The following is a 19,669-nucleotide window of genomic DNA, read 5'->3' as shown; positions in this document are numbered from 1 at the left end:
TGCATGGGTTGTGGAACTGCGGCGAGAACATTATAGCTTCTGCTGGTGTGGCTTCATGCACTCAATCTGCCCCTGCCGTACACACTGTTTGCAGTGTCTAATACACTGATTCTAAGCATCCTACCTTGCAGAGATATTCTTTTCCAGCTGAAATCCTTTCCTTCTCCTAACCCACATGGACAGACATATTATATGTAGGAAAGATCTGCAGATGCTGGTTTAAATCGAAGGTCGACACAAAATGCTGGAGTCACTCAGCGGGGCAGGCAGCATCTTTGGAGAGAAGGAATGGGTGACACAAAATGCTGGAGCAACTCAGTGGGACAGGCAGCATCTCTGGGGAGAAGGAATAGGTTACTAATGGGTTACAGACAGGAATATTATTCTTTCCTTCAACTGTTTCACCCAACAAATAAAAGCACCACTACCCTCAGTGTAACTCAGTGTTCCATCTGTCCATCAGTTTCTTTTCACAATCTATTATCCCTCAGCATCAACATCAATAATATCTCCCACCAGCATCCATGCCACATGATTAATGGTAAACTGAACAGCAGGGTATTCTTCTGTTACATATTACATTCTGCCAATTAAAAAAAATCAATGGAACCAAACATCCAGCTGCAATTTTTTTTTAGATTGCAAGTTAAACAATAACTTCCACCCACAACTGCTTTCTCTGGTTTCAGCGTCATGACACAGTTCAAAGCCATGACAGTCCTTCAAACTCGAGCATGAAACTCAAGCCATTTATTAATTTGGATTTTTATATTTAGCTTGGAAGCAGACAGGATAATATTTATTTGTATTTAATATACAATTAATTTGGAACAATCACAGCTATGTTCTTTTCTTCAATTATTAAGCATCAGGTTGTGAGGTGGGTTGTTTTTCCCCACTATTTCAGAATGACCATTCCGAAGGATAATGATGCATAATTCCTGGTACCAGGTTAACATGTTTAACAATTTGTGAACAACTCCTCCCTTCTGGTAATGTGCGGAAAAAGGTAGCATGTTTAAACAATAAGAAAATAGTGGCATATTTTGATATTCCAGGTAATAGGTCAAAAGTAGGCAAAATGTTACCTTTCAACCTGTTCTCATAATTTGAGTGCAAGTCCTCAGACAACCTTACAGATACCTCTTCTTACTTAAATCTCAGTAAACGCAGATAAAAAAACAGCCACATTCAGATCTTCTTCCAATGCCAATAGTAATTGAATTTGTTGTAAAGCAACATGTCATTGCAGCATTGTCAATTGGAGATAATAATATACTGGATCAAATTGAGATTTGGTTAAAAGGTAGAAACAAATCACCCTCAAAACCTTTTCAAAAATTACAAAGATCAAGCTGGGTGCTCTTTAACATGGGGAAAACATTTTTGCCTAAGCATGTGGAAATACTTTCTTTAATTGCTTTATGTTGTAATATAAGTCAACAAGCAGCTCCCCCAGAGTAATTGCTATTCATTTATCATGGCCATCGGATCCTGAAGTCACTTGAACATGCAGCGGTAATTTAAGCATTCACGGGTTAAACATTCTCCTTTTGGAATTAATAGGATAAAAATTCACCCTCGCATTATGAGTACAATACAATCATGTCTTTAATAAAATAGAAATAAAAATATCAGAAACAAAGTAAAACTGTGTCCTATATTATACATTTAATACACGTGACAGGAAACAATTTCTACTCCAAGGTGTTTTCAATAAGAGTATAAATTAGATTTTATAGCTGGAGAATGGAAAAATATCCACTAATTAAACCACTAATTCTCTGCCTTGTGCAAGTGCACATTTCACACTGGGTTCCCAGGAAATCCAGATGTTTATTTAACTAAAGCATATTTTACATGTCTTAATCTTTATAACAAGAAATCACAGGAACAGACCATAACGGAGGGAGTGGTGTAAGTTATTGACGATGACTGCAGATGATGGTTAATACACAAAAGGACACAAAGTGCTGGATTAATTCTGCGGGTCAGGATCTCTAGAGTGCATAGGTAGGTGACTTCGGGAGCCTTCCTCAGACTGATTCAGTCTGCTGAGCTACTCCAGCATTTTGTGTCGTTTCACTTTAAAACTAGGCACGGTTACCATGGGACTCCCTCCCCTCTCACCTGCTGTCGCTGCCAAAGTGGAGCATGTCAGGATCTAACTGTCTACCCTATCTATTCCTCTCATAATTTTATATACCTCTATCAGGTCTCACCTCAACCTCCGACGATTCAGAGAAAACAATAGAAGTTTGATCATTTAATCTAACCTCTCTTTATGGCTAATATTCTTTAATCCAGAAGTCACCTGGTAAATCTGCTCTGCGCTTTCTCCAAGCCTCCACATCCTTCTGTAATGGGTCGACCAGAACTGCACATAATGTTCCAAATGCTGCCTAAACAAGTACTATAAAGCTGTAACCGACACTTATACTCAACGCCCTGATCAACGAAGGCAAGCATACCATACCCCTTCTTTACAACTTTATCTACTTGTGATGTCACTTTCAGGGATCTACAGACTTGGACCTCAATATCCCCCTATACATCAATACTATTAAGTGTTCTGCATTAACTGTATACTTTCTACTTACATTTGACCTCGCAACATCTACACTTGCTCAGATTAAACTCCATCCACCATTTCTCCACCCATTTCTGTAGCTGATCAATATCCTGTTGTATACTTTGACAGTCTTCCTCACTGTCCGCAACTCTACCAATTTTTGTGTTGTCCACAAACCAATTAGCGAGCTATCTGCATTAATGTCCAAGTTAACCAGCAGCCAGAATAAAACAACCCTCTGAATGCAAACAAACAAGTCGCCATGGATGCCATGCATCTTAATCTTCTGGATCAGTCTACCATGAGAGACTTTTGTCAAATGCCTCATCAACGACCATGTAGGCAACACCCATTGCTTAGTCTCATCGATCACCTCCTCAAAACAACACTTTACTCAACTTTCTTGCTTCCTAGTACAATTAGACCGAAACGTCACCTATCCATGTCTTCCAGCGATGCTGCCCGACCCGCTGAGTTACTCCAGCAAACCGGCATCTGCAGTTCCTAGTGTCTACAATTTCCTGGTTTATATTTACTTCTCTTCTGAAACAAAGGAGCAACATTGGCTACTCTCCAGTCCTCTGGGGCTTGACTGTGGCTATAGTAGATGCAAAGATCTTTGTAAGGCTCTTGCTATCTCTTTTCTAGACTCCTTCAATTATCTGTGATAATCTAATTCGTCCCTAGGGCATATCCATTTTAATGCACTTCAAGAGCTCTAACACCACTCTTTCTTTACCTCAGACTCTCCTAGCATATTAGTATTCCCTACACTGATCCCACTGTCCTCCACATCCGCCTCCTTAGTGATTATAGATGCAAAGTACTCACCTACATCATCTAAGCATAAATTCCCTCCTTTAGTATTGAATGGTCCCACCTTTTTCCTGCATCTAGCATGTCCAATCCTTTAAGAATTTTATATGCTTCTATAAGAACCCCTCTCATCCTTCTAAATTCCAGTGAATACAAGCCCAGTCGACCCATTCTTTCATCATACGTCAGTCCCTCCATTCCAGGAATTAACCTGGTGAACCTACGCTACACTCCCTCAATAGCAATAATGTCCTTCCTCAAATTAAGAGACCAAAATTGCAGACAATACTTCAGGTGTGGTCTCACCAGGGCCCTGTACAACTGCAGTAGGACATCCTTGTTCCTAAATCTCCCTTTTTATCATGTCTGAAACATTGACTTCCTGAATGAATTCACCTTCACTCTTCAGGGCCTGGCAGGAGATTTCAACACGGGCAAAGGAAATGCATATTCTCCTGGGATTCTGGGAGATGTACAGAATTTCTGGGATAGGCTATAGGTGATGTGGCTGTCGAGATCAGATGTAGGCCTGAGAGTGAGGGAGTCATTATGCCCTTTATATCTGTGCCTGTCACAATTACTTATTCATACAAATCTCATTTTCCATAACTTAGTCCATAACATTCTCTGCTCTTCTAAAAATGTGATGAGAATAACCTACCTCCACTGTCCCCTCCGCCAGTGTTTAAGATTTCAACCATCTTCTGGAGTGAAAGATTCCTTCCATAAATCCCATCTAAATCTCCTGGCCTCTACCTTAAACTTGTGAAGTTTACCCAAATGTATAAACATTGAATTCTCCAATTTCGTTTAGTTTAGTTTAGTTTAGAGATACTGCACGGAAACAGGCCCTTTGGCTCACCGGATCCACGACGACCAGCGATCCCCGTATCCAACACACACACACATACACACACACACTAGAGACAATGTTTAATATTTACCAAGCCAATTTACCTACATACCTGAACGTCTTTGGAGTGCCGGGAGGAAACCGAAGATCTTGGAGAAAACCCACGCGATCACGAGGAGAACGTACAAACTCCGTCAGAATCGAACCCAGGTCTCCCGGCGCTGCAAGCGCTGTAAGGTAGCAACTCTACCACTGCTCCGCCCCAGGTACCCCACCTGGACTGGCACCTATTTATCCTCCCCTCCCCCTCCCCCCACTCCAGGCAGGCTCCTCCAGTCCTGTGGCGGGTGAGCCGGGCTTGCTGCTTATTGGAGTTTTGTGGCCACGGCAACACTCTGGGAGCTTACTACATCTCGCAGCACATTCCAGGCACTGTGATAAAAAACACTACATTTCCTTTAACCTTTCTCCATCCTACCTTACAGCTATGTGTGCTTATATTTTACACTTCCACTCCGGGAAAAAAAATTGACTACCTACTCCATCTATGGTCTCAAAATGTTATGAAAGTCCATTAGGTTTTCCCTCAGCCTCCAATGCTCCAGAGAAAACAATCCAAGTTTGGCCATAATTCTATAATATTATCAAGGATAATAAACCAGGAGAAAAACAGCTGTAAAGGTAAGCCTTCGTTAACATTGAAATTGTTGGGAACCAAATTACATTTTCTGAAGATAATTTGTTTTTCAAGCTTATTGTAATACTCTGGTAAATATGCAAAGACAACACATTCAATATTGAATATTGGAGAATATTGAAACATTGTCAATACTGAAGAAGGGTCACCCATTTCGTCTATCCAGATATGCTGCCTGTCCCGCTGAGTTACTCCAGCATTTTGTGACTATCTTACATTCAATATTGAGATGACTTAAACACCAGCCTCAGCCGATAGTCAGATAGCTTCCTATTCTTAATGATTGTTAGGTTTTAATTAATTTATCAGTTGCACGCTGAGTAGAAGCAAGAGGCAGAAAGAAACAACTATCAGATATTGCTTCTTGGGTTATCATCATGTTCCCAAATGACTAAGCATACAGTGGAAACAAAACCACCGCTCTAACATTGAGTTGCTGGGAAATCTGACACCATAAAGGTATGTAAATAAACGATTCTTCTTAAAAGCACGTTCTTCCAATCCCTTTTCTATACCAGGTCCTTGACTAATGACATTCTGGTTTATCTGCAGCGAATACAGAGAGCAAACATGGAGTGAAATCAAAGCATTTACTTTTAATACATTTTATATTCTTTGTAGAATGAGTAAGTGATTGCTCGGCTTAAATGGCAAGCTCAAATTCACACCACTTACAAGAGCAGGGATATAGTGATCTGCTTTTTCATGCAATCGTAGCAGGGAAGAAAGGGCACACCAATGTATGTCAACCTCTTTAATTTCAAAACTTTCCTTGGACATCGCAACAGGCTACTGCAAATCCATGGAAAACAAAAATAAGATGATTTTCCTTCATGATGCCCGGGGCCAGTTGAATTTTGGACACCCATTTACGTGAACCTTAAATGCAAAAGATAGCTGCACATGACTATAAATGTCTTTGAGGAATAAAACAGCTACATGTGGAGGAGCCATTATCGATAGGTACATTGTATATATGCAAGGTTATCCAGAGATAGAGCTTCACTCCACTAACTTAAACGTTTGTTTGCTAGATATTACCGACACACTCATTTTATATTAGTTAAATTCTAGCCTACTATTAATTCTATCTATCTTCTATCTATATTACTAAAAGTCTGATCTTGACCGCTTTTGGCCCACTGTGCTGCGATTTCCGACAAAACGCCGACACCTACGACCGTCATTTTTGGCCACCTCGCACAGAGCCCACGTCTGCCTTTCTGGACCAGAGGATTTTTCCCATAGATGACAAATCAGAGAGATATTAATGTTTTAAAAAAGATCACCATTCTCTCTGCTGCCCCTGCTGGAGGAAGGGGGAGGGACTATAAAAGCAGGAGGTGGTGTGCATCACTACGTCTCTCTGAGTTCTGAATAACATTGAACACATGTCTACTCAACTGTGAGTGCCCTTAATGTGGTATGAAAATGAAACTATTGTTGGATTGAAGTAAAAAAGCACTGCCTGCAAATGGTTGTTTGGGTGCTTTGGCTTGAAGTTAAAAGGCACTACTGCAAATTATTGTTTGGGGGGTTTAGGTTGAAGTAAAAAGGCACTCTCTCTCTCTTCCTATCCCTCTCCCCCCCCTCTCTCCCCCCCCCTCTCTCTCCCCCCCTCTCTCTCTCCCCCCTCTCTCTCTCCCCCCCTCTCTCTCTCCCCCCCTCTCTCTCTCCCCCCTCTCTCTCTCCCCCCCCTCTCTCTCCCCCCCTTTCTCTCCCCCCCTCTCTCCGCCCCCCTCTCCCCCTCCCCCCTTTCTCACATATCTCTCTCCCTCCCCACTCTCTCCCCCCTCTCTCTCCCCTCCCCCACTCTTCCTCCCCCTCTCTCTCCCCTCTTTCTCTCCCCCTCCTCCCCTCCCCCACCCTCCCTCCCATAAACCCCCCTCCACACCCCCCTACCTCCTTCCCTCCACCCCTTTCCCCACCCTCCCTGCTCCCCACCTCTCCCCCCTCACTCCCCGTATCCGCACCCCCCTCTCTCTCCCCCCTCACTCTCACCCCCTCTCCCCTCTCCCCTCCTCCCCCACCTTTCCCCCTCACCCACCCTCCCTCTTCTCCTCCCCTCCACCCCCTCCCCCTCTTTCCCCCTCTCTCTGGCTCTGCCCCTTCTCTCTCTGCCCTCACGCTCTACCCCCGCCCCCTCTCTCTAGATGCGACTGCAAGTTAGGGGCTATGCGTCAGTAGATAGGGTGGTTATGGGGTAAAAGGAGCAAATTAATAATATTAATATAATATCAAGGGGGGTAATTAGCGTGTGTGCGGGGGGCGGGATAGTTAGTGTGTGTGACGCCGCATGCCGCCTTCCCCCCCCCCCCCCAAACCGCACGTTGGGGGAACAGACCCAACGGGTCTGCACTTGGTCTAGTATATAACTAAAACTCTGATCTTGTTATCTTCCGGTTTGGCGGTCTTTCTATCTGCGCAAACACGGTTCTCCTGTGCTGCGAGTGTACCAAATTTAGTTCCGATCGGTTGAATGTCGTAAAAGTTGGCGAGGTTTAAAAATCTTAAAAACCGCACATGCGCAGATCGATCTTTTCTCCTGCCAGTCAGCGCCGCGTGGATAAATCTCTTCCCGTCACTCCCCGGGATGGTCTGCCCCTTCCTGCGCCATTGTGCCTTTACTGGAGCTGAGGATGGCCGGTGGAGGTTTCCAACCAGACACAATTTTGGGAGGGACCTGAAGCAGCCCAGCCCCAAGCAGCCCCCAGCTTCAGAGACCCGACCCAGCCCAGCATGGGAGACCCCAGCCCAGCCCAGAGTAGGAGACCCAGCCCAGCCCCTAGTTGGAGATCCAGCCCAGAGTCGGAGATGTCGCCAAATGGAAAGCGGAGACTCTGGAATATTGTGTTGTGGGGACAGGTTGCGTTGGGGGAACGGGTGAGTGGTGGAATATTGCGTTGCGGAATGGGTTGCGTTGGGAGACCAGGCCTCCCATGTGACTCCCATGGGGTCCCACTTAGTCTAGTACTTACCAAACTGAATGCTTGATTTTGCACTACCCCAACAGTACTATTGACAATACATTTGCCTTTGGCAGAGCCTCATAGCATTGGGAGACAATGACACAAATGGATCAAATAAATAATAGTTATTGCTAACAGAAAATGAACATTAGAATTGGTCTCCTTGGGGAAACGTCATCTCTACCCGTTGGATTACCACAGCCAAAATAAATTGTGCACTTTATTTCCTTGGGAAAGTAATCAAACATTAGGCAATGCCATTGGAAGAAGCAATCCAAAAGAGAAAGTTATTGCCGTTATAGCTCAGTTGGAGTCCTTTACAAGTGAATTCTCAACTTTGCCCTTTCTCCTTAGAGAGGGGTCTCAAGAGGATCCAGTGAATCTATTTTCCAGTTTTTGCTTTTACTATAAATAAACAGACTGTCAATGTCCAAAGCAATCTATTCTAATATACAGAAAACATTCTCAACAGCTATTAGACATATCCGTCATGTCAAATACCAAGCCAATGAATAATAGCAAGCAGTCCATTCTTTTAGTCTTTTCACTTATACTTGTACAAAATTCAGTCACAGATGGCTCTGCGGAATCTGCCATGTTGCAACTTTCAAATTAAACCCATGCTAAGACGACATAATTCCACAATTACAACATGACTCGGGGGGGGGGGGGGGGGGGGGGGATTCTGAATTACTTCATTTCTTTTTAACAGAAATGGGTTCAGTGGAATGTGTGGGCCAATTTTTCCAATTACATTTCACCAACACATCACGTCATATCCCAATTGGTTTGAAAACTGTGGGAAAAATATTTCAGTAAAGTCAATCCATTTCTTGTCTTCAAATTAATTGCAATTGATTTTTAGCATTTGTTTTACAAATTGTTTACCCCACAGATTAAGTACTATAGCACAACTGAAAACTGGCAACATTAGATAATTATAATTCAGATTTGTTTCTACGTTTAAAAAAAAAATCCAGCCATCAATTGTTAAACAAAAAGTTCCCAATTGGAATTCAAATGGCATTTATTGTAGCAACAATGACAGTTTACAAAGTTACTTGCATCGATTAAGTCTTTTTATTTCTGAAGAAGCAACTTACATCAAAATTGGTAATGTTTTTAAACCAAAATTAAAATGCTATTTACATGTGGAGTGCAAGATGTAAAATGTATTTCTTATTGATCACTCCTTTTAATAATAAATTAACTATTCACCACTTGACTACAACCTAATGATGATTCAGAAGTTGCACAACATCAACATAAGAATCTGATTTCTCTGGAGAGAACCATTCTTTTTACTGCAGAACAGTAAAAAGTGATAGGTCATCTAAATCTCACAACACAAGCTCTCCCCTCAAGTGATACTGGCAATAGCTCAGCATTCCAAAGTTAGTAATGTGATCACTATATTTTTGTAACACATCAGTAACAATGACCTAAACAAATATAGGGTAACCTTTTGGCAAAAAATATCTACCTCAAGAGGATTGGTTGCTAATCTGTCATTATCACAAATCCTACAGCTATCCCGACAACCACTCCTCCCGCCCTGTCCCCTGTAAAAAAAATCCATTCCTATTCCCCAGTTTCTCAAGCTCCACATTGATTTTTTTCTGATGACAGCATCTTTCACATTGATGTCTTCCCTTTTCCTTAGATGGGCAGATGGAAATTACTCCCCACAAGTACAAGGTAATGCATTTTGGGGAATCAAATAGGGGAGGTTATCTATGGTAAATGTAGGGTGCCCAGGAATATTGGTGAGCAGAAGGACCTTGGGATTCAAGTCCATAGTTCTCTGAAAGTGACAACTCGGGCATGCTTGCCTCCATTGGTCTAGCATTGTTGGGACGTTATGTTGCAACTTAACAAAACACTGATCAGATTGTACTTTTGACAATTGGATGCAGATCTGGTTATCGCATTATGGGAAGGATGTGGTTGTGTTGGCGAGAGTACAGAGGAGTGTGATTACCATCTGGAACTCACTGCCAGAAGTGGTAAGAGTCATTATCTTTGAGAGATATTTAAACAAGCATTTGAATAGGCTAGGCATAAAAGGATACAGACCTCGTGTGGGATTATCAAAGGCAAAAACACACACACACACACAAAGTTTTATATAATATATAACTGTAAAAGTTTGGTCAATATGACTACAAAAGAACAAGATGATGTTTAAATACTGTCAGCTTAAACTTCACTAAAGTTTGATAAGGTGCCACACCTGAGGCTGCAAAAGACGATGCGAGGGTGTTCCCAGGGGTGATTAGGTTAACATATGATGAGCATTTGATGGCTCCTGTACACGCTTGAGTTTAGAAGGATGAGGGGGCGCTCACTGAAAATTACTGAATAGTGATAGGCCTGAGGGAGTGGATGTGGAGAGAGCGTTTCCACAAGTGAGCGAGTCTAGGACCAGAGGCCATAGCCTCAGAATAAAATGATGTACCTTTAGAAAGGAGATGAGGAGGAATTTGTTTAGTCAGAAAGTGGTGAATCTGTGAAATTCATTGCCACAAAAGGCTGAGGAGGCAAGTCAATGGATATTTTTAAGGCAGCGATTGATAGATTCTTGATTAGTACAGGTGTCATGGGGAGCAGGCAGGAGAATGGGGTTGAGAGGGAAAGAAAGATCAGCCATGATTGAATGGCAGAGTAGACTTGATAGACCGATTGGCCTTATTCTGCTTCTATAACCTATGAAACAGAACTGAGAGCTTGAAGAGGAGTGGGTCTAACATGCCCCTTGCCCACATATAAACTATGCAGAGTTTAGCAGCAAATCACAGTAGTAACAAAATGATGTTTCTTTGGCAATTTACATGACATTTATATGCAGAGTAATTTCAGAAGTTGAGGGTTGAGTGCTGCACTAACGGGAAGGATGTAGAGAATTAACATTGGCTAACATTTCACCTCATAGTGATCCAACCAAATGTGGCAAAGAACACAAATGATAAACTCCCATCTGATACAGAAACTAACGTAATAGCACAATCAGTCTTAATTATTCTACTGATCTCAAATCTCCATGAAGATTCTTTCAATCTTATATTGCCCCTTCCAAATGGAGGTAATGGTAATTAGTTGGCCCTGTGTAGTACTCACCGTTTTTCCGCTCATTCAGAGGCGGTAAGCGTGGATTTGTCTGCAGTGTAAGCTCTTGCAACTCGTGGGCAACCATTTCACTTCGAGGGCTCGGGGTTATTAAGCTCTGTATAACTGAATCCTCCAATTCAGACACTTGCATATCATCCATCACACTTAGTAAGATGGTAGGAGTTGGCTGTTGATCCATATTCTTTCACAGAGTGCTGAGAGGAGGAAGAAGAATCGGTATATTATTTCCCAGGGGTCGATGGCCATAAGCACTTTGGGGCACGTTGGATCTATTTCACATTTAAAAAACTGAATACGTTGTTTAAAGTTAGGAGCTTCTATATTTTGCGATTGAAACTACTATTTATCCTATAGATTTACCTTAAAGATATAAAAACATCTAGCATGAAATAACAGTGGATGTTATCGTGGGAAGGAATAATGATCAGAATATTACACATACAGTAAAGTTTACATTTTTAATACAAAGTCTATTCCACGGAATGCCAATGGTACTTTATGACTATTTTAACATAAAACAAAATTACTCTGTAATAGCTCTGTAATTTATATTAAAAAAAGTAAACACTTTTATCAGCTATTCAACCAACAACAACATTCAATGTATAGCTCGCACTGGATTTCATACTGAAGAAGAAAACTTTGTGTTCATATATTGTTTCACAGATCTCCAAACTGCAAACAAAATATGATAAATAAATTATTTTTTAAGTGTATTCACTTTCCAGGCAAACGTTGCACCTTATGAGTGCATACCAAATGTATTATGGCCACTAACATTTTGGCAGCTTTCATTGCTGTCAAAAACCTCCATTCTAAGATACGTCCGACTAAAATCAAATTTTTTTTTTAAATGACATTTGATTTTTGTAAGCACGAATGGCCTCAAACTATTTGGACATGAAGTGTTGGACGAACTCCAGGAGCAGTTCCCTGTTTCCTCCAAATACTTGGATATTTATTTGGTATTTACTTGGTATTTATTTACCTTTCTTGTACATCAGTGGAGCTGCATACTAAATCTCGTTGCACTGACGTGCAATGACAATAAAAGATATTATTATTATTATTATTATTATTATTATTATTATTATTATTATTATTATTATATGTTTTATGGTGCTTGCACATGCTTTATGGTGAAAGTATGGAAGCATTGGAAGATTGGAGCAGGCACTTTCTGGCACAACTCACCACAACACACCTGTATTTTCCCCATATGGATGATTTGTACAGCACATTTTAAAGAGTTACTAGCAATAATTGCATCAAATAGCCAAATATATTAGGAGACAATCAGAGAGGAGTATCTCACACAGAAAATATTCACTCATTTCACTTAAGTGGGTATCACAAGGATGTGGCGGTTTAGGCTACTGCCTGGTTTATCCCCCTCGGCACTTGATGGACTGGTCCGGGGGGGGGGGGGTCCCAGCTACGAAGATAAAAGCAGGGATTTTTGGCGCGAGACCAGTCTTCAGTCTCTCACTGAAGCGGAGAGTAGTGTGCTGTGCTCATTAAAGCCTTTACAGAATTTGCCTGGCTCCTCGCATTCATTCCGGGCTCTCTCACGCACCCGCTACAAGGATATCATTTATATATTTTAATAATTCTGTTTCTAAATACTAATAAGTGTCTGTAATCCAATCACAGTAACTGACTCATTCCCTGGCCTACCCAGCCAGCTCGTGGCACTCGACACCTGCCACCATCTTCCCCCACCACCTACCTAACCCAGCAGTTCCAATCCCAGGAGGCATTACATTTCCCATCTCTTGCCTGAATCTCACCTCCCACTTGGTTTCACACCCTCTGCTCCATTTTCCACCACTATTCCTCCACTCTTTCTCCCACTCCAGGAGTTTCTTTCCTTTCCATGGCAACCTTATCGCTGTAAGTGTTGACACAGTTTTTATGCCTTAGCATGCAAATTAAATTCCTGTGAAGCCTGTGTATTCTAGCTTTCTTCCCCTACAATCATTCTGAAAAAGGGTCGACGAAAAATGTCATCTGTCCACATTCGCCAGAGATGCTGCCTGGCCCGCTGAGTTACTTCAGCACTTGTCTTTTTTTGTACACCAGCATCTGCACTTTGTCTCCATAAAACACATAGGTCATGGTTTGATGTCTTCCAGCTTGTGAATCATACTAAAATGAGGATATATCAATTTTGCAACTTTATATATAGTACTGCTAAGTTTCACTAAATTAATTACTGGAATAAGTAGGTTGATTTAGGAGAAAAATTGCAGCAAAATGGGCCAATTTTTCTTTGGGTTTAGATAAACAAATGATTGAAACACATAAAACTCCCAAGGGTGATGGCTGAACAAATGCCGCAATTTTTTTGCTGGTCGAGGAACCTGAAATCGGAGCATTACCACAGGGTAATTGATTGACCAGTAAAGATTGAGATGAGAACAAAAAATACTGGAAACACTTAAGGGCGTGTCACACTTGGCCGTCATTTGCGCGCCATTTACGCGACCTGGTAGCGTGTGGGTAGCGTGGGACGGGCGCATGGAGTGGCGTGGAGGAGTGTGGAGTTGCACGCGGTATCGCGCAGAGCACGAGGATTTCGTTCTGCACGAAATATTCACACACCACCGGCCTGTCGCGTAAATGACGGCCAAGTGGGAAAGGGTGACGTTTCGAGTCGAATGGGTGACGTTTCGGGTCGAGACCCTTCTTTAGACTGAAACATCATCCATTCCTTCTCTCTAGAGATGCTGCCGGTCCCACTGAGTTACTCCTGCATTTTGTGTCTATCTTCAATTTAAACCAGCATCTGCAGTTCCTTCCCACAGATTAATTTGGTCTGCAGCTTGCTACTTTTCATTCACCTCGTTTTTCGAATAGGGGCATTACATCTGCAGTTTTTCCAATTGCTAGCACCACTCAAGAAACTGGAACATTTTAGCAAATCACCATAAATATCATAAACTGGGTAAATATAAACTGGGTATATAGAGTCACTACCAGCCTGTCCAGTAAATGACGGCCAAGTGGGACAGGCCCTTAAGCCTCCATACAACAAAAAACAAGACTGACAAAGGGTTTTTGACCTGAAATGTCTCTTTCTAATGGTCATTGCCTCGGCTGTTGAGTATTTCCAGCATTTTTTGTTGTTATTTCAGATTTCCAGCAGTTGTTGATTCTTTAAATTTCTTCTTTTGAAAGATTTGACAGAGGATGGTGAATCTTTATTTTTTTTTTAATTCAGGCAGCTGAGTATATCTACTGCTAAGATAAATCTTTTGACTGAAAAAAATGATTGTTATTAGTATAGGGCAATAAAACGATGGTGAAGCCACGGAATAGATCAACAATTATTCCTGAATGACAAAGCAGTTTCAAGGAAGCAAATGCCCCCCTTCTTACTTTCAAAATATTTATTTGTAATATCCTTAACTACGAGTAAAATACTAAAATATACAATATCATAAATATGAGGCAATCAATAAAATAATTGTTGTGAAAGATTTATCAATAGCATTTAACTTTGAAGTGGTGAATTCAGATTCTTCTGACATAACTAGTGGGAGGACATCTGATTATGATGCTCATTATTCTGACTCACTAAATAGTAGATGTCACATCTAACTCACAATATGGTTGCTTTTCTTGGAACTGATGGACTTGTAACTCTTTCACTTCTTTCCATCTAGTCATTTTCTCCTTCTCAGTTCCATTTTACATGCTTTATTACATCTTCCAGAACATAGCACAGTACAGCACAGGAAGAGGTCTTTGGCCCACGATATCAGTGTAGAACAGGATGCCAAACTAAACTGGAGCAACTCAGTGGGCCCGACAGCATCTCTGAAGAAAAGGAATAGGTGACGTTTCAGGTCGAGACCCTTCCTCAGACTGTCACCTATTCCTTTTCACCAGAGATACTGTCCGAACCGCTGAGGTACTCCAGCATTTCGTATCTATCTTCGGTTTAAACCAGCATCTGCAGTTCTTTCCTACACGCCAAATTTAACTAATTCCGTTCTCTCTGCATTTGATCCTTTTCCATTAATTCCTGCATATTCATATGCCTATCTAAAAACGTTCTAAAGACCACTATCGTTAACTTCCACTTCTACCATCCTTGGCAGAGCGTTCCAGGTACCTACTATGTTTCGTGTAACAAAAAAACCCAAAGATGTGCGGGTTTGTAGGTTATTTGGCCTCTGTAAATTGCCCCTAGTGTGTAGGGAATGAATGTGAAAGTGGGATAATAAAGAAACTTGAGTGATTAATGGTCAGCATGGAGTCCGTGGGCCGAAAGGCCTATTTCCATGTTGTATTCTAAACTGAAAGTACCTGAATTATTTTAGTCGTAGAGCGATACAGTGTGGAAACAGGCCCTTCGGCCCAACATGCCCACACCGGCCAACAATGTCTCAGCCACGCAAGTCCCCATTGGCTGCGCTTGGTCCATATCCCTCCAAACCTGTCATAAGCATGTACCTGTCTATCTGCTTCTTAAACGATGGGATGGTCCCAGCTTCAACTACCTCCTCTGGCAGTTTGTTCCATACACCCACCACCCTTTGTGTGAAAAAGTTACCCCTCGGATTCCTATTAAATCTTTTCCCCTTCACCTTGAATCTATGTCCTCTGGTCCTCGACTCCCCTACTATGGCAAGAGACTCTGTGAATCTACCCAATCTATTCCACTCATGATTTTGTACACCTCTATAAGATCCCCCCCCCAATCATCCAGCGCTCCATGGAATAGAGACCCAGCCTACTCAACCTCTCCCGATAGCTCACACCCTCTAGTCCTGGCAACATCCTCGGAAATCTATTCTGAACCCTTTCAAACTTGACAATATCTTTCCTATAACATGGTGCCCAGAACTGAACAAAATATTCTAAATGCGGTCTCACCAACGTCTTCTACAACTGCAACATGACCTCCCAACTTCTATACTCATTACTCTACCTGATGAAGGCCAAAATGCCAAAAGCCTTTTTGACCACCACAACTACCTGCGACTCGACCTTCAAGGAACCATGCACGTGTACTCCTAGATCCCTCTGCTCTACAACACTACCCACAGGCCTACCATTTACTGTGTGAATCCTGCCCTTATTCGACGTCCCAAAATGCAACATCTCACACTTCTCTGTATTAAATTCCATCAACCATTCCTCCGCCCACGTGGCCAATGTATCCAGATCCTGCTGCAATCTTTCACAACCATTTTCACTATCTGCAAAACCACTCACTTTTGTATCATCAGCAAACTTGTTAATCTTGCCCTGTATGTAGGTATGTTACAATACTTACCTTCAGCGGTGCTGCAATTCTGCCACTGGCCGTGTGCGCGATTTTGGCACCTTTGAAGGGGGCGGCGGGGTTAAAACGCGTTTTTTCCTACCTTGTCCTGGATTATATTTGGTTGGAGTGCAGGCCTTTGCTGAATAATTGTTCCGACAGCCGTTCTGTGTATTTTTTTTTTTTTTTTTTAATCGCCCGACAAGTTCAGCGCTGGGGTAATTTTAAAATCAACTTCTAAAGCCGTCAACGCCGACAACGGGGACGGATTTCACGTACGGGACAGGTAAAGGAAAGCCGTTTATTTTATGTATAAAAGTGCTCCTTAAGATGCCTTTAATTCACATTTTACATTGCGAAACGGTGATTTTTTTTCCCATACGAACCGGCAGTATTTTTCCTGCCGATATGGGGTTTAATTTCACCGCAACCGCAACGTTCCAATTGATCGCGTTCCAGAAAAACCCACTCGCAAGATGATTTAAATGGCCATTAATTTACAGGTATTAAACATTAAATTCCTTCCATTTGGCCTATAAATCCATGACAATGAGATTTTAAAATTATGTTATATTGTGAATTCTTGTGTGAATGTTATTTGGACACTTAGGCTATTTAAAAATGTTAATCTATTCTTAAGAAATTGATAGATGTTTAGATCTAGTAATTGAATTTTGTAATTAGCTACAACTTAGACTTAGACTTAGATCCTTTATTTGTCATTCAGACCTTTACGTCTGAACGAAATGTCGTTGCCTGCAGCCATACAACAAAACAACAAAACAACAAAACACACAATAAACACAAATTAACATCCACCACAGTGAATTCATCAGGCACCTCCTCACTGTGATGGAGGCAAAAATCTTAGGGTTACTGTCTCTTCCCTCCTCTTCTCCCTCTGCGCTGAGGCGATACCCCACCGGGCGACGGTAAGTCAGTCCCGCGGCTCACCGAGCTCCGCGAACGGGCCGGTTCAAGCTCCGCGGCCCGGGGTGGTCGAAGCTGCCGCCCTCCAGTCCAGTGGACGCAGCTATTGCCGCGGGAGCTCTGGAAAACAGGCACCAGCCTGTGACCTGTGAGCTCCCGACGATGTCGTCCACTGACCCACGGCTGAGCCCCGGATTCAGGTCGCCACCGCCAGAATGCCGCCTCAGCTACCGGAGCACCGTCTCAGCCCCGCGCCGGGCCGCCACAGCCACCGGAGCACCACCTCAGCCCCGCGCCGGGCCGCCTCAGCCACAGGAGCGCCGTCCCAGCCCAGAGCCGCCGCCAGAACGCCGCCGCCACCGGAGCGTCTCAGCCCCGCGCCGGGCTGCCCTCTCCAGAGCGCCGAGTCGCGCCGCTGCCACCGGAGCATCTCAGCCAGCACTGCTCCAGCCCCGCGCCGGGCCGCCCCCACCGGAGCGCCGAGTCGTGCCGCTGCCCGAACTCCACCACAGCTCGAAGACGGCCAGCCTCGCGTTGGTGAGTCCTGGCTGGCTCTACCTCCGGAGCCTCGAGGTCGGTCGCAGGTTGGAGGCCGCCAGCTCCGCCATTAGGCCTCAGCGCAGAAGGAGGCCGAGAAGGGGGATACGACAAGAAAAAGTCGCATTCCCCCGAAGGGAGAGACAGAAATCCCTGTTTCAGCCCCCCCCCCCCCCCCCCCCCCCCAACACATATCACAACCTAATAACCAAATATTTAACTAAACAAGACAAAAAAAACAACACAAAAAAGTAAAAACAGATGGACTGCAGGCGAGCAGCAGCCGTTCAACACCGCCGCCACTTCCGGAATAGTTACAATTAGGTAACTAACTATTTATATGCTTTAATTTCAAGTCATCTAAGTAAGATTGTTTCATATTTGTTTCAGAATGCTTCAATCTATAATAACTGAACATTTCTTTCAGTTCTCTTAATTTTTAAGAAAGTTATGGGCTCGATCACAGCTTTTGTGTTAAGTCAATGGAAAAGCAATAGGGAACAAGATGCTAATTTCCGAGTATGAAAATGGCCATAACTTTTTTAATACTGAAGATATGAAAGTGAATTAGGTGTCAAATTAAACTTCTTTTTATGCTTTATCTAATGAGATAAATTACAGACTTGATTTTTAAAATCTCAAAATTGTGTAACAATCCAAATCATTGATGTAGATGACAAACAGTAATGGGCCCAGCGCCAAACCCCGAGTCACACCACTAGTCACAGGCTTCCAGTCAGAGAAGCAACCTTCCACCATCACCCTTTACTTCCTTCCATGGAGCCAATTTGCTATCCATTCAGCTATCTCTCCTTGGATCCCATGCGATCTAACCTTCCAGAGCAGCCCACCATGCGGAACGTTGTCGATTTTCTTTCCCTTTTATTTCACTTCAAATACTTTTGAGCACTACAAAATATTTTAGGTGATTAAATAGATATGTTCAATGCTACATTTTGAAAGGCTTAATTTGACAACAGTAATTGATTGCTTGATGTAAATCATAAATGCTAACAAGAGTAATGACAAAGTATTAAAAACAGAGATTGTGGGAACATTTGTGGGAAGGAAAACATAACTAACAGTGGAAAAGAAAGTTCTGACGCAGAGTCATTGATTTGAAAGAATAATTTTATTTATTTTCAAAGATGCTGCACGATCTGTGGAGACATTTCAGAATTTTCTGTTTTCATTTGTAAATTTACAGCATGTGTATTTTGCCAATAAGAAATGCTGCCTTTTAGTCGATTATAACTAATTTGTTTGCCTTAATTACTGTAGCATCATTCCATTTCCAGTAGCAGTCTGAGTGAGGAGTAAAAGCTGGTAGTGATATGGACCCACCAGCCAAATACACTTAATAATATATACTTCACTTTAAAGTTGCTGCCATTGTAATAGCAAGTCACTTTAAGGTTGATTATCATCGGCCAACTGCTAATTGAGATTATTTTGGCATCCCACCACCTGGATACAAAATACTAAATTGAGATGAAATTTATGATAGTAGAACTGACTACTCTAACTGAGAGATTTATCCTGTCATCTCTACCTCTTCTAATGATGCCCATACAACAATAGTACACAACATGCAGTACATGGGTCAGAATCTGCCCACAGAATGTTTCAATCTATCTCACATATATTGTTCCCCTACCTGCTGGCTTTGTAATTAGCTGCAGCAGATACAGCAGCAACTTGGTCCACAAAGCTGATTCCTGATCAGCAATTTCTAACCAAAACCTCACCTCCAGATATGCTTTGACATTAGGCTGAGGGTCATTAAACTGTTCTTCCTTGTAAAATTGTTATGAGTCATAGCTGTACAGGGATTGGCTGAGTAGAGGAAAAAAGGGGGAGATATTTGTGCAGAGCCAAGTTCCCCTTAAAA

General features: G+C 42.4%; 1 protein-coding gene across 3 annotated transcripts in view; it reads right to left on the bottom strand.

Moving 5' to 3' along the window:
* The window catches only part of mrtfb (myocardin related transcription factor B), a 182,682-nt gene that overhangs the window by 88,731 nt on the left and 74,282 nt on the right, over positions 1-19,669 (bottom strand). For all 3 annotated transcript variants that reach the window (XM_033040313.1, XM_033040312.1, XM_033040314.1), the window contains exon 3: positions 11,025-11,230. In XM_033040313.1, the coding sequence (XP_032896204.1) occupies positions 11,025-11,214 (190 nt within the window). In that variant the 5' untranslated portion in view covers positions 11,215-11,230. The remainder of the gene's footprint in view (positions 1-11,024; positions 11,231-19,669) is intronic.

This window comes from Amblyraja radiata, chromosome 22 (genome assembly GCF_010909765.2).
Source record: "Amblyraja radiata isolate CabotCenter1 chromosome 22, sAmbRad1.1.pri, whole genome shotgun sequence".
In the NCBI taxonomy this organism is placed as follows: Eukaryota; Metazoa; Chordata; class Chondrichthyes; order Rajiformes; family Rajidae; genus Amblyraja; species Amblyraja radiata.
Note: the sequence above shows the minus strand (reverse complement) of the source record. Positions and strands in the feature narration are given on the sequence as shown.